Raw genomic sequence first — 14,880 nt, forward strand, 5'->3', positions numbered from 1 at the left:
CAAACTTTTTTTTTTGCTGGTGCCGTGATGGCATCACAAGACCTGATTTATACTTAGCTGTGTTCCAAAAATAGGCTACTTTCGGAGCACCAGACTCCCGAGCGCAACCAAGCATAAAATGACTTGACTTAGTTCTACTGGATACTGGTCAAATGTTTTGGTAGTCAATCATATCTGAACACGTTTGACTCCCCCACCCTGATAAGCACTTGGAATGTAGTAGTTGAGGAATTCAACATTGTTTGACTGTGCTCCACTGACTGTGATAAATATTGTGGGAAAATAGCAGATCTACAAGCTCACACTGCGAGGCATTGTGTGAGCTTATAGATTGGCTATTTTCACTGTTTCTTATATTATTTGACAATTTTGGCCAATGTTTGACCAGTTTTTATAGCATACCTCGTTAATTACTTTTGAAGCATGGTCTTTTGAGGTATTAAAAAGGTCTTAAAAGTCCTAAATTGTCATTTCTCTGTCACCTGGGACCCCCCATTCCACACACACACACACACACACACACACACACACACACACACACACACACCCTTATCATATCACCCCTCCTGGGTGTCCCGACCCACAGGTTGAGAACAACTGTTTTAGTCGACCAAGAATAACACCAAAACTGTAGCACCTCCCAATCAGGGCCCAAAATGAGGTTCAACGAAACGGCTTATCTGAAACCACGCCGTCATTTTCTCTCAGCAGGAACTTCATGGCTTCATCGATGGACTCAGAAGATTTTGCTGATTAGGAAGTAAAAAAAAGCTTGTGACTGAATGTGAACGTGTGATCTGCCTTCTTCCTCTTCCTGCCTCGCGTGAGGTTACTATGGGTCGAAACCAGTCGGTTCTTCAAAGTGGGCTCCGGGCGTGGACCCCCCCCTAGGGGACCCCTTTGAGGCGGGTGATTGATTACAACATTATATAATATTGCATCAAAATAAGTTTAACCACTTTAACCGCCTATATACGTCAGCTATTTGAAAATAGCTGATTTGCAAGCTCACAACGAGCTGCGATGTGACGCCTCGTGAACATGTTTTCAATTATTATTTTATTTTATTTTATTTTTTGACAAAAAAGAGAAAATCTTATATAGGGGGTCCCTGAGAAGAGAGTTAAACATTACTGGGGTTTTGGTTGGCCGGTTGTTGTAAAGTTCAGTATAGAATTGAACAGCGATGACATAAGTTTAGGTCATGTGAGCCACATGACACCGCAACACACAACACTGGGGGCTTATGTGGTGGCAAGTAAATAAAGCCTGACTTATACTGTACTTAGCATATATATGCACGACACCCAACACATAACTATTTCCGGTGCACAACACAACACAGAAATAGCAGATCTACAAACCTCACCAGAACGTGTCACAGAAGTATGACACGTGATGATAAGGATAAGGATTTGCTGGTTGAGCCAACCAGGAACTCCCAAGTTCAAGTTGAGCTGACATCACATTCACAACAACAAGTGATAAGAGTGGTTGGAATTATTTTCGGTACAAGCTTCCACAATTGGCAGTTACACAGTTGATTGATACAATAATCATAAGAAATGTAAAATGTCCAAGTACAAGACATCACAGTGTGCATAAAGTGATAGTTTCTGTGTAACAGCATGGAGCATATATATAGTTTTTATTTGGTAAATCAATGGCCTATAATACAGCGACATGACCGTAACATTGACAGTATAAGATTAGTGGAGTATATTCACATTAATATTGTGATGCGTTTGTATGAGCTTTTAAAACAGCTATGTTGTGCTAGTTTTGGATGGAAAAAGAAAAGAAAGTATATACAGTAATTCTCACTACATATCGGGTCCATTGGAACCCCGGTTGTTTCTCATTTCTGTATTGACCCCGGCAATATTACGGAAAGGTTTTGAGCATCCATGCACGGCCTCCTTGAAAATGCACCATCGCTGTCATAAGTGATGATGAAAGTCTAAATGAGCTCTCGGATATGTTCCTAGCACTTTCCGTGTACTTGACCCGCACATCTTGGCTGGTCATTGTGCCTCAGTGGCTCTCTCCATTCTGGCAGCAGCACTCTTGTCTCCTGCATCTTTTAGTCTCTTTAGTGATACTGGCATCAACTTAAAAGAGCTGAACCTTCAAAATAAGGTTTCCACTCCCATAAAGAGCACAAATGCTGGACTTGCTCCTCACAGGTTTTGATGCACATATTAATTAGGGGTGTAACAATATAGTAACTGTATCGAAATATCGATTTTAATTTAAAAAAAAACTGTTTTATATCGATATGTAAACAACAAATATCGGTATCGAATCGTTTTGCAATGTAAATCAATTGAATCAGTACTAGGTACAATTTTAAGAAGAAAAATAATAATAATGCTTTTGCCAGAGAATCACTGTTTACTTATTTTCATTCATGATAATATATATTTCCCTTAAAAAACCTGCGCTATCCACAAGTTTCACACATATTTAATGTATTTGCTAAATAGTAACTGTATCGATTTCATATCATTGAATCGTATCATATCGCCATAATGAACCAATACCGTCTGTATCGTATCGTCAACCATGTATCGTGATATGTATCGTATCGCTGGTAAAATGTATCGGTACACCCCTAATATTAATCCATTATAACGACATCACTTCAACTTTGTTTTTGCTTGGTTAGAGACAAGACTCTGGCATGCCTATTTGTATGGCGTAAATATTAGAAACTAGCAAGGTCTAGGTAAGTCCAGAAGGTTTAAGAGGTTAAAGCTGAACCTTTACATAATATATTTGTAATACTACAGTTGTACAGTATGAGGACTTTGTATTTCTCAGTGCTTATAAAACTCCATGCCTCGTTAGACCTTAGGAGCCTAAAGAGGATTAAGTGCACACACGCTGGTCACGGAGAATATGAAAATGCAATGTTGCAGTAATTGGTAAGAATTTGGATATCAATGGATGAGTGATCAGTGATTTTTTTAAGTGGTGCAATCACTTCATTAAGGAGCTTTGTGTGTCTCTGGCTGCCTAGCCTCGGAAACCCAAATGTTTTTATTTCCAGGGAGAGAAAAAGAAGTCTGGGGCCCGAGGCCACTTAAATTCTGCATAAAGTAGCGCAAACGTCGCTCACTCTCTGCTGATTTCTGATAGTCTGCACCTTTGTTAAATTGATGCACACGCATACACACGCACACTCCTCTCTCTCTCTCTCTGTCGCTCTAATGAATTAATCTCATGTCACGCAGCTGTGCCTAGTTTCTCCCGGCGGATCCTGCCGGGAGCTGCCTATGCCATAAAAAGCATAGGTGAGTTCCAGTCTACTGACTGCCTGGCTGGGTCTGTTTGCGTTTGGTTGGTTGGTTTTCACAACCAAGTGTCACTGTTGCACAGCCTAATGACACACACACACACACACACACACACACACACACACACACATTTACTGTATTTATGATGATTTCGGGTGTGATCCAGGACCCACTGGGGACCCCCACACGGTAACTCTGTCACTTCTCAACCGTTTCGGACGTGGGGCGGCTCACCGGAACCGGCCCCGCCCCCTAGGTGCGTTCCTGGGTGTCTGGATGTTTCCGGGGACCCCCTGGGGACACCAACACAGAGCTGCACCACTTACTTCACACGGCTGTGATTTTAAAGTACATGGCCACCTTCTGGTTTTCGACCTCATTACTTGTATATTTGTGCTCATGTGTAGGAGTGCAACAATTCATCGAACTAATCGATTTGTATAGTAACACCAATGTATTCCTCGCCACACACGTTTGTGTGTTGTCACTGTTGTATCCTACTGGCGCACCTGCCAGTGAGGAGTAAGAGCCTTTACCACTACACCACCCGAGCGCCCCGTGAAATCAGTGATTTGTATCAAGTAAATGGCAGCCTCCCGGCTCGGCCTCATTACTTATGTATGTGCTCGTGTCATGTGTGCTGGTGTATAAATGTGTACTGATGGATGTGTTTGATTCCTCCAGGCTGGTGCAGGGTCGCTGGAGATGGCTGCGGTCCTCCAGGACTTCCAGAGAACAGAGGCAGACCGTCTGAACGAAGTCAAAGGCCACCTAGAAATTGCCTTACTAGAAAAGCACTTCCTGCGTAAGTAGCCTCCCGTTCCTACGCTGTGGTGTACTGTAGTCTTTCTTTCTTTCTTTCTTTCCCCAGTGTAGGTATGCTGAGCACGAGTGCTCTTTTTCAGCTACACGTACGCCCTGCCTACGTGCGCACACGCACACACTCTCACTCTCTCACACACACACACACACACACACACACACACACACACACGCACGCACGCGCCAAAAATGTATGTTAGTGTTCTATCGAGCAGTCTTGGAAAGCCTGGTCAGGTTTGGCGTCACAGTTTGGTTCGGTAATCTCTCAGTGCAACTGAGGTCCAAAAGATGAACGATTGAAGATTGAACGAGGCTCTGAAACAGCAGTAACTGTGTGAGGCTAGACATTATCCACATCATGTGTGCAATGGTGTAATGTTGTGTCTCCCTCTGTAATGTATTTTTGTCTGTCATTGAAGTTTTATGTGTGGCTGTAGCTGGGGTGAAAGCCCAAGACAAATTTCCCTTGTGGTCAATAAAGTTGACCTTAAACTTGACACACACACACACACACACACACACACACACACACACACACACACTAAACACACCTGGGTCATGCTTTCTGTTAGCCACCATGAGCAGGTTGGGGGTTCAGTGCCTTGCTCAAGGGACACTTTAGCGGTGTTGGGTAATGTACATCCATTTCCCCACCCAGATGTTTCCTGTCTGTCCAGGGGATTCAGAGTTTGTGAGCGATTTTTAGACTGGATTGATCCGACTTGAGCGATTTTAAGCTTTGTGTCCAGAGACCCGACACATCTTTCTAAAGTACTATGTCATAACATTCACGTTTTTAGTGATTGCATTGATGTTTATCATGCACGACACATGTGTGCATTGATTTAAGGGTCCCAGTTTGAGGGGCTGAATGTATACGGTCACCCTAGCTTGGTACTATTTTTTTAAGTGGAAGGTTTTCTTCAAGTGGTGTTTCAGCTTTGATGGCCTCATAGATTTGTTTTCACTATCAGCAGTGTTGTATACACTGTTTGTTGTTTTAAAATTTATATTGTATGTTGGATTAATCTGAATGTGTATTTACAGACATTTATTTTTGGATAATAAAAGAAAGGCATTTTCTCACACAAAATATTTGACTGTATTAACTCAGAGAACCCCATAGGGGAGTTACAGACCCCTTGTTGAAGAGCCATGGATTAAAACAAAAGTAAACTTCATCCTCAAAATGACTTTCACTCATTTACAGCACTTGTCACTTGAAGCTGTTAAGAATCCCAAAACAAAGAGAAATACTTGATACATTGAAGAAAATAGTCAGAGATTAACATATTTTCATTAAATCTTAACATGGTTTTCAGAATATGTCTGTATCCAGTCTGTATCCTCACATCCATACGACCACATTTTATTTTTTTAAACACTTCCGTGATAAACAGCCTCGCGCAAGAGCAAGGAAAGCGTTTGGGAAAGCACATGATGCGTGCAAACTCAGCTTGTGGTGAACCACACGTTGATTATAGAGTTCTCACTCGTCACGACAGATTTCAGTCATTTGGATTCTATAGAAGCCAACATGACTTCTATGAAAGTAAAAGCATGTTTCCCAGCAAAACAAACTAACATGAGGTTCCCAGTTCGATCTCAGACTCCCCCAGAGTTCGTGTCAGAGTCCTTGAGCAAGACTCTGAACCCCTAATTGATCCCGATGTGCAGGTTAGTGTCTTGCATGCCTAAGTAAAGGGCTTTGGATAAAAGCGCTATATAAATGCACCATTTACCATTTATCTACAGTATATATTGGCTTGATGGTTTGTCTGATTGGTGTTTTGTAGTGATTAGGTACGCTCATTTTACAATTGATAAATTGATTGATTGAAGTATTTATTAACAGTTTGCAGAATTACAGTACATTTCAAAAACTTTTTTTGGCAAGGAGACTTGGTGAGAAAAAAAAGACTCTACTATCAAGTATGTTCTAGTGTTTGGACCCTGCCAATCATGCTGCCCAAGGGAGAGCGAGACGGTCTTACCGATAATGTTTTCAGATAAAAAAAATGTGTGTGGTGATTTAAGTTTAAAGTGAATAACATTGTCTGGATGTCATCTAGACTGAAAAGCTACAGTATTAATCAAACTGTGGTGAATGAAATCAAGATTTATTGATATTCAGAAGTGTATAATGTCATCACGCAGTACATTTCCGTTTGATTAGACGTGTCCTTATTATGACCACGGGTATTGGACAAATGTATAAATCATTTCACCACATTGTTAATTTTTAGCTTGGAGACAGACGAGTACTGAACGCGTCACACGACGAAAGTCACGTCGAAACGTTTGTCACACAGAGCTGTGCAAAGAGGAGACCGCCTCTTCTTCACTTCTGCATGCAACAACTGTGTCATGGACTTTCATGTTTCATTTTCATGTTGCCATATGTGGCGTCAGTTTTATTAAAGCCATCGCTCACTCCAGCCCATGGTATTATTGTAAAATCACACATAAGGGGTATTGAGCGTCAGGCCGTTTGGGTCCCTTAAGGCGTTATATGATGAAACTATATCATGGGCTGTGGTGAGTTATTGCTTAATTATACCCACGTCACATTGTGTTAGGCTGAGACGCATTCTAATGAGTGGCCGTATCTCCTGATAACGGCACTCTGAATTGACCGTAGAGTATAAAAACTAGGACGGATGCCCTGGCCCTCCTCACCTATTCATTTCAATGAAAGCTGCTCACCCAGCGCATGAAGCCCGACAAGAACACTCTACTTCCCTTATTGACACCAATGTTGGTGTCAATAAAGCATGCACACTGGGGGTTTTAGGTGTTGGAAGCATGCACACTGTCAATGACACACACACACACACACACACACACACACACACACACACACACACACACACACACACACACACACACACACACACACACACACACACACACACACACACACACACACTATTCTACTGCAGACCTTGCTGAAGGGATTCTGCCATTTTGGAAAACAATAAAATGCATGACACATTTTCTACAGAAAAATTTAGCCAATTCGGACAATTATGCAAATTAATTGTGATTATGTTAAATAATTGTGATCACATGATTATTTAATAATTGTGGCAGGGCTAAGGTAAAGTCCCATTACTGGTCACATATTTGAAGGAACGTTTTCAACATTAAAGCCTGTTTTTGTAGCTCAGCGTAAAATGACGCTGTTTACACATCTCTGCCATTCAACAAATTGCCATTGACAATAATTCCCTGGTTGCCTGTGTGTGAACTCTGTGCAATGTGTGTGTGAATTGAATTAGCAGATTAACGGGGTCTCTGCATGGGTTTAAGATTAGATTTAGACGGGCTCATATTCGTGCCTGGCAATGTTGGCTGTGGAGAGACTGCAGTATTAGATCAACTGGCTCATTACCGTCAGGCCTTAGAGCAGTGGTTCTTCAACGTTTTTTTTTCCATAGAGTGATAAAAGGATAGAGACCGAACCGGAGCGCTGAAGCGACAGCCCCGCTTAAACGTTGGAGAGCCACCTGGGGGCTTGGTTTTTTCAGGCCAAGGACCCCCTTGGCTGAGATAGAGATGAAGCACGGACCCCCATTCATGTTAAAACCCGAACACCCAGGGTTTAATCCATTAAATCATAGCGCCCAGCGATGTATAGCAGCGGAGCACATTTAGCGACGGTCCGGATGCTATCCCGGATGTGGCTGAAGTAGCTAGATGTAGCCAAAACACTCTAGAGGATGTGGCTGAAGTAGCTAGATGTAGCCAAAACACTCTAGAGTATGTGGCTGAAGTAGCTAGATGTAGCCAAAACACTCTAGAGGATGTGGCTGAAGTAGCTAGATGTAGCCAAAACACTCTAGAGGATGTGGCTGAAGTAGCTAGATGTAGCCAAAACACTCTAGAGGATGTGGCTGAAGTAGCTAGATGTAGCCAAAACACTCTAGAGGCGATCGACAAGACGACAACAACGGGAGGTATAATTAATTCTAACGTGACTAGCGACTAACGTTTTAAGATTTTCGATCTCGTCGGCTAAAAATACATAATCTCCGTCTTGAGCGATGGCCATTACTAATTGAAAAGGCGGAGAACTTCGTCCTGTGCGCTCAAAGGTGTTAATGTGTATTTTCAGACATTTAACCACTCAAACCCTTAATACTTTGTAAAATTGACCATGGCTCTGTACTCAGTCTGCTCTTTTATTCCCTCTACACCAAAACCTTTTTTGCCGAATATAAGCTGGTCTACAAACACAGATGTTGTGTGTGAGTGAGCTATAAGAGTATTGGGCACTGGAGAGGTGCTGAGCCTCAAAACATTAGCTCGAGGCCAAGTGGAAAAGCAGCTATCCACCACCAGCGTCCTCCCGGTGGGGGCTCCTCAAGGCCAAGTGGAAAAGCAGCTATCCACCACCATCAAGGGCTAGGGAGCTAGTAGGATACAACAGCAACACGCAGAAATGTGTGTAGTGAGTCAATTGGCAATAACGACAACATTTGGGAGAAGAGTTGTGTAAAACTACAAATAAAAACTAAATAAATACATTGACCTGCATAAAGGAGGCATCAGCTATAGATTTCATGCGGAATATCCGCCGACAATTTTCAAAATGTATTTAAAAACAAATTGGTGTTCAAGGCTCGGGCTAATGGACTGCCAGTGCTGCAGTCGGGGAGCCACACAGGCAGTCGTGTTTGTTTGTTTTCACCTCCAGGTAAATGATTGACTGAGTGACGGTCGTCTTTGTCTCTTTAAGTCTATACACTGATGAGTCACTAAGACGTGCAGAGCTGCTGGAGCTCCGCAGGGAGTGGAGAGGGCTCGGCATCGACCTCTCTTAATCTGCCTAAACGTCTCTCACGCTTCATCTCAGCCAGTGTGACAGCAGGTGTCAGAGATTAGCCAGCTGTGTGTGTGTGTGTGTGTGTGTGTGTGTGTGTGTGTGTGTGTGTGTGTGTGTGTGTGTGTGTGTGTGTGTGTGTGTGTGTGTGTGTGTGTGTGTGTGTGTGTGTGTGTGTGTGTGTGCGTGCGTGTGCGTGTGACATTTTCGTCACAGATTTGATTGATTGATTGAAGAATTTATTAACAGATTGGAGAATTTCAGTACATTTCAAGCACCATTAAGCATTACACTTGTTTACAATAGGGTTTAGAGACGTACAAAACGCTCAAATAATCTTTGGTAGGGTAATGAAGCAGGTCTTGACATAGAACAGACGTTTTATGAGAAATAGTTTGGAATTATTTACACTGGAAAGGACAGGCAGATGGACAGAACTATAGACGGATGTGTGAAAGAGCAGGAGAGAGTAGAGAGGGAAATCTAAATCGGTGGTCGTCAATCTCTTCTGGATCAGGCAGGGCCCACTTGGAAATCCCTCAAGTGTTCTGGCCTGGGCCACGCCCATTTTTAGAGCTTGCATATTTTAGCGTTCAATCAGTCCAATCGATTGTGTTCTGGCTTGAATCAATTGACCTAACATGGTATACTTTATTGGGATCACAATGCAAAGATTTAAAAAAATATATATACTGTATATATCATACTTTTCTCAAGTATTTGGGGGCCTATTTGCAATATCCCCACAGCCCACCAGTGGGCCCTGACCCACATGTTGAGAATCGCCGATTGAAATGAAGACAATGGCTATTAGCAAATAGCGTTGTGTTAATTTCCAATAGCCCCCATGTTTGAGTTTAATAAGCACTTACTGTACACTTGTGTCCCTATTTTGGGCATGATTATAATCAGCAATTTTTTGAGTGTGTCTATTTCACAGGGGAATTCAATCATCAATGGCAATTACAGTTTCCCATTCTTTTCTTTTCCATCTTACAACCTGTAGAATAGTGACACAGAAAGAAAAACTATTTTGGTTTCCGGTTCAGAAGCGACTTTTAAGGTTCTGAACCAAGTAACTTTCAGCTGAAACAATCTGAACTGGTTCAAAAGTAGACAGGGAAAAGATAACCGAACCGGTTCAACCTTGGTGGAAAAGGGGCCTGAGAGTTAATGGGGGTCTATGTGGTTTTTATTTATTATATTTATCAGATCTACAACCTTCTGAATCCGATATTTTTCTATATCTTTTTCTAGCTCTTTTCAGATGGTGGTATGTGGTCAAATTACATAATGAGGGTCCTTGACTTGAAGAAGTTGGAGAACCACTGCATTAGAACATTTGGATAATGAAAAGTAACAGTTTTGGACATACAAGGTTTGCACCCGACAGCGATGATGATGTGTATTGTGTAAACGACACATACTGGCTTTGAAATCAATACGTGGCCCCAATCCATCTGTACATCTTCTGAGTGGCCCACATGTTCTGCATTATCATCCTGTCAGCTCATACAAGCTCATAGCGCGGCATCTTTTCTTTTTTTATCTGTGTTGTACTTAGAAGGGCTGACCTTCGATCATTTTTTTTTACCAGCTGCTTTAGCGGCTGGTTAGTGAAAGCTCATGTAGACGACATCGTCATCAGCTAGTCATACCGAATCCCTACTCCTGATTGGCTGCCTCTAGTCTTCTGCCTCCTCTCTCTCTCACTGAGTGCAGTGATATTCCCTCTCCCCTCTCCCGTCACACATACAGGCAGCGCATCCAGGGGTTGCACGGCCGTCGGCCAACAAGTAGAGACGCTACAGTTTGTTTTTTTAGGAAAGATTGACATGTCAACGTGTTCGGATCTCAATCAAATCAAATGCATGAGTGAGTCGGACATTTCCTGCTGTTAAGAATTGTGCTCCAAGCTCTCAGCGATATTGTTGGCGAGGTGTCTCTGTAGTCTGTATCATTTACAATAGTCAGTCCTTCATATTTGATACAGTCTGCCGCGTGGTCGCACAAATGTGTGTTGTTCCATCTATTACATTATCATACATGGCTCAGTTAATGTGCTGTATGCGCTATGTGCATAGCATATACATCTTTGAAACTTCATTACAGAGCCACTTAGTGAGCTTGTTAAGTCTGCTATTTACAATAGAAGATCTAACCACGGCCGCAAGCTCGTGACAGAGAAGCGAGTGACTGATTATCGTGCCAGTTGCCAACTTCATCATTTAAACATTGATCTAACTGGGAAGTTTTCAGCTGTTACAACAATCATGATAGAATCACGACAGTTTGCACAACAGAGACAACTCACTTGATGTGAGCGATGTTTTTGTGCGAGTCTGTAGTAAGTCTGTAGCCAAGTAAGATCAAATAGGGCATTAATAATGTAAAAAAAAAAACACAAAAAGTTAAATTATGGAGATAAGTGGTTTCCGCCCAACTGGTTGTGTGCACTCTCTCAAACAAATCAATGCAAGGCAGGTTTTATCTGTAGAGCACACATACCCGAAGAAAACATGGCATTACTCGTTTAATACTGGTTGACGCCTGGTCTAAGTTCATCAATGTTATCTACGTACTGTCTTGAACATGACATGTCCATACATAACACGTCAACGCTGTCCATTAGCCGTGGGAAATTATAGGACGACTTCAACCTATCTTCATTCTTCATATAATTGCTCTATAATTCTGTGTCGTAGAGGAGGGCTGTGGACAGTTCAGCTGGCCCTTTCAAACAATACATAAAATCGTATTATTTGTTTTAATTCAATGATAATGGCTTCTATTATAGCGTGCTAACTTTCCAGGGGATTTCTGAACTGTCCACAGCCCTCTGAGACACAGTGCATAGACAAAAATGGTGCCATATTATCAGAGCATTAGTGAGGACCAATTATATGAAGATTCAAGATTCTGTAGGTCGAAATTGGGTCAAGTGATCCTTTAAACCCCTTCACTCCCATAGAAGTGAATTTGGGACTCTGGCAGTTCCGAGGGGCGGGGGGGGGGGGGGGGGGGTGTGTGTGTGTGTGTGTGTGTGTGCGCGTGCGTGCGTAAATAGGTCCAAGTACAGAGCCAACTCACGTCCAACGTATGATGGACAATTTCACGATAAATCAATATCTCCACGGTTATGATTATTGTGAGTATTTATTGCTATGAAACAATAATAACTAATAATTGTTTGTTCACCATCCCTACATACACACCGACCCTGTGGTGGTCTCCGTTGGTGTCGCGTTGTTTACCAAAAAAAGAAGAAAAGAAAAAAGTCCTGCAGAAAGAAGATTGCATGAAATCTAATTTAACATCTGTTGCTGTCTATTGCATCAACACATAACTGACTCCTTCGGAAGAGCGAGTCTCCCCCCTTAATGAGAGAGTTGGCACTATGGCTGCTACTGGCTGTCACTCCATTAATGTCAGGTTGCAAGATGTTGGTTGCGATTCTCAAAGGCAACGAGGTGGTCATCTGTCACTATGGCTTTATATCTGGCCTTGGCAGAGATTCAAATAGGGTGCATTTTGCATCCAAAAACTCAGTTTATAGCTAAGGGACGCAATAAAACAACGACCTCAGCATCCACTACTGTACTACTGTACTGTTTTTTTTTTATTCTAGTTTATTTTGCTAGCTTTAGTTATAATTATAATTTCTTCTTCGGTTTTCTACATGAATATAACCACATTATAATAACCATATAAAATGAAATGGGAGTTAAATGCTGCAATTTGTAAAATATGACTCCTAAAATGTCCCTGGGACTCGTCTAAAAGAGCATCCCTGCATCCCGGGACTCATTACATTGAAAACCTACAGTACATCACTGCCTTGGAAGTGGGGCTGGTCCATCATAATCGCCTTCTAATCAATATCTTTTGTCTCTTGGTGCCTCTCTCCAAACTAGTTTTCCAAGCTGTTGTTTCGTCTTGTCCTTAAAACAGGTAACAGGTTTACACATTGTTTCTGCTTGACTGGTCATTCTTAAAGAGGTGTGTGGGCCCTGCCCTTCCTATCAGATTATTTTTGTATGATGTGTGCGTGCCTGTCTGCGTACCAGAATAGGGGATGCTATAGTGTTCAAGTTGTTAATGTTTACAAAAAGAAAAGACAAAACGTTCCTTTCCCACATAAAGACTTGGCAGCCACCCTGTAATATCTTGAGGACCCCCTGTTGAAGACCCCTGCTCTAGTGTCCCAAGGACAAGCTGTACCAAAAGCAAGACAAGCTGTACCAAAAACACTATAGCTGTCGGTCCTATCTAGAGACATCTAGGCTCTTAGAACATGATGCAACGGTTGCAACCCATCATATTGGCACAAGGATGGTGATACAGGTATAAACAAATGCATAACAATCTCATATCATTCTTCCTCAGCGTGCGTGTGTTTGTTACACAGGTACAGCTAGGTCACATGAATTGTCACTCAAATAATTGAGTGTGTGTGTTTCTGACGTTGAACATTGGAATACAATTCACATTTCTGTTTGGCTTTTAGGCTTCACTAAAGTTGCACAGGGCAGATAATATGCCAAATAACTTACATATTTAATAACTATACTTGGGCTTAATAGTGGGAATAGCCAAAATAGATCTGCTATTTCCACTGTTTTTGACATTTTGTATTATTAGTTTACTGTTAATCACTCTGGATTAAGATGCTCTTAATTTAAGAGCATCTGCTAATTGCCTGAGTTGTAAATTGGCGCATGTGTGCCGCCGATGCAAATGAGTTGGTCTATATTTATCCATTGGGTGGTGGTACGTGTAACAGTGCGTATGTGCGTACATGCCTACGCCCCTCTTATCTTTGTCCCGTTGATGTGTATCCAATGGCTTCTTGTGTTTAGGCGTGCTGTGAATACCTTATGTCTGCATGTACTGTACTTTAAGCACACAAAGCTGCTCTATAATTAGACCTCGCCCCTTTTTTAGTCAACATCCCTGCTCCTGAATTGTGTGTGCATCATGCATTAATTAATGTACATGACTATGGATGAACGATTGCATGAATGTAGCTCTTGTTTGCCCGGGTGACAGTTAACTGAGTGGGCGGAATAGAGGCAGCCACAGAGAGCTAGCGCCCTTTTGAGTTGGCAGCGCCGGTCTGTGCTATTTTTGCAAGACACCCTTTGCACGGCATGCTGTACATGCCGTGGGTTAACCCGGGAAAGCATCGTTTTATACTTTGGTTATTAAAAAATAGCAGATCTATACAAGACAAGCTCATAGCGTGTCACTTCGTGCCGCAATATGAGCTCGTACGCCTTGCAGATCTGCTTTTTTATGGTGATTTTTTTTAAATAAATATTTGAATATATATTTTTTTAAAGCCAACATTAAAAAAATTGCCCAGAAGCCATGCTTCGTTTGAGAACCACAGGTATAGAAACATACGTATACGTTTTTTCAATCGGCCTCAGGTCGGTTTAATCAAACTCACAGACATCAAATTGTCAATCATTAAAAAAGAAAAAAACTATTTAATTGGTGCTTGATTTGATTATCTATATAAAAAATTACACCTGTGTGAAGTGAGCGGTGCAACTGTACCGTGTGGGGTTCCCCACAACATCCAGACCCCCAGGAACGCGCCCAGGGGGCCAGCCCGCTTCCGGCGAGCCTTCCCGTGTCCGAAACGGTTGAGAAATGACAGAGTTACTGTGTTGCAGCTTTCCGTGCTCAGACACAGAGACAGACTGTGTGTGTGTGTGTGTGTGTGTGTGTGTGTGTGTGTGTGTGTGTGTGTGTGTGTGTGTGTGTGTGTGTGTGTGTGTGTGTGTGTGTGTGTGTGTGTGTGTGTGGTTGGTTGATAACTCCATAATTCAACTTATTTTTGTTTTCCTTTTTGGAAATTAACGCGTCACATATTAGTGTAACACAAAAAAGTAGTTATAATAGCTCAGCTTTAAAGTAATAATAATA

The 14,880-nt window shown here is 42.0% G+C and overlaps 1 protein-coding gene across 3 annotated transcripts in view; it reads left to right on the plus strand.

Annotated features, from left to right (window-relative positions):
- The window catches only part of LOC308314150 (GRAM domain-containing protein 4-like), a 99,783-nt gene that overhangs the window by 24,764 nt on the left and 60,139 nt on the right, over window positions 1–14,880 (plus strand). For all 3 annotated transcript variants that reach the window (XM_080761592.1, XM_080761593.1, XM_080761594.1), the window contains one exon: window positions 3,984–4,104. In XM_080761592.1, the coding sequence (XP_080617718.1) occupies window positions 3,984–4,104 (121 nt within the window). The remainder of the gene's footprint in view (window positions 1–3,983; window positions 4,105–14,880) is intronic.

Source organism: Protomyctophum bolini (assembly GCF_963924005.1).
Source record: "Protomyctophum bolini genome assembly, chromosome: 4".
Lineage (NCBI taxonomy): Eukaryota > Metazoa > Chordata > Actinopteri > Myctophiformes > Myctophidae > Protomyctophum > Protomyctophum bolini.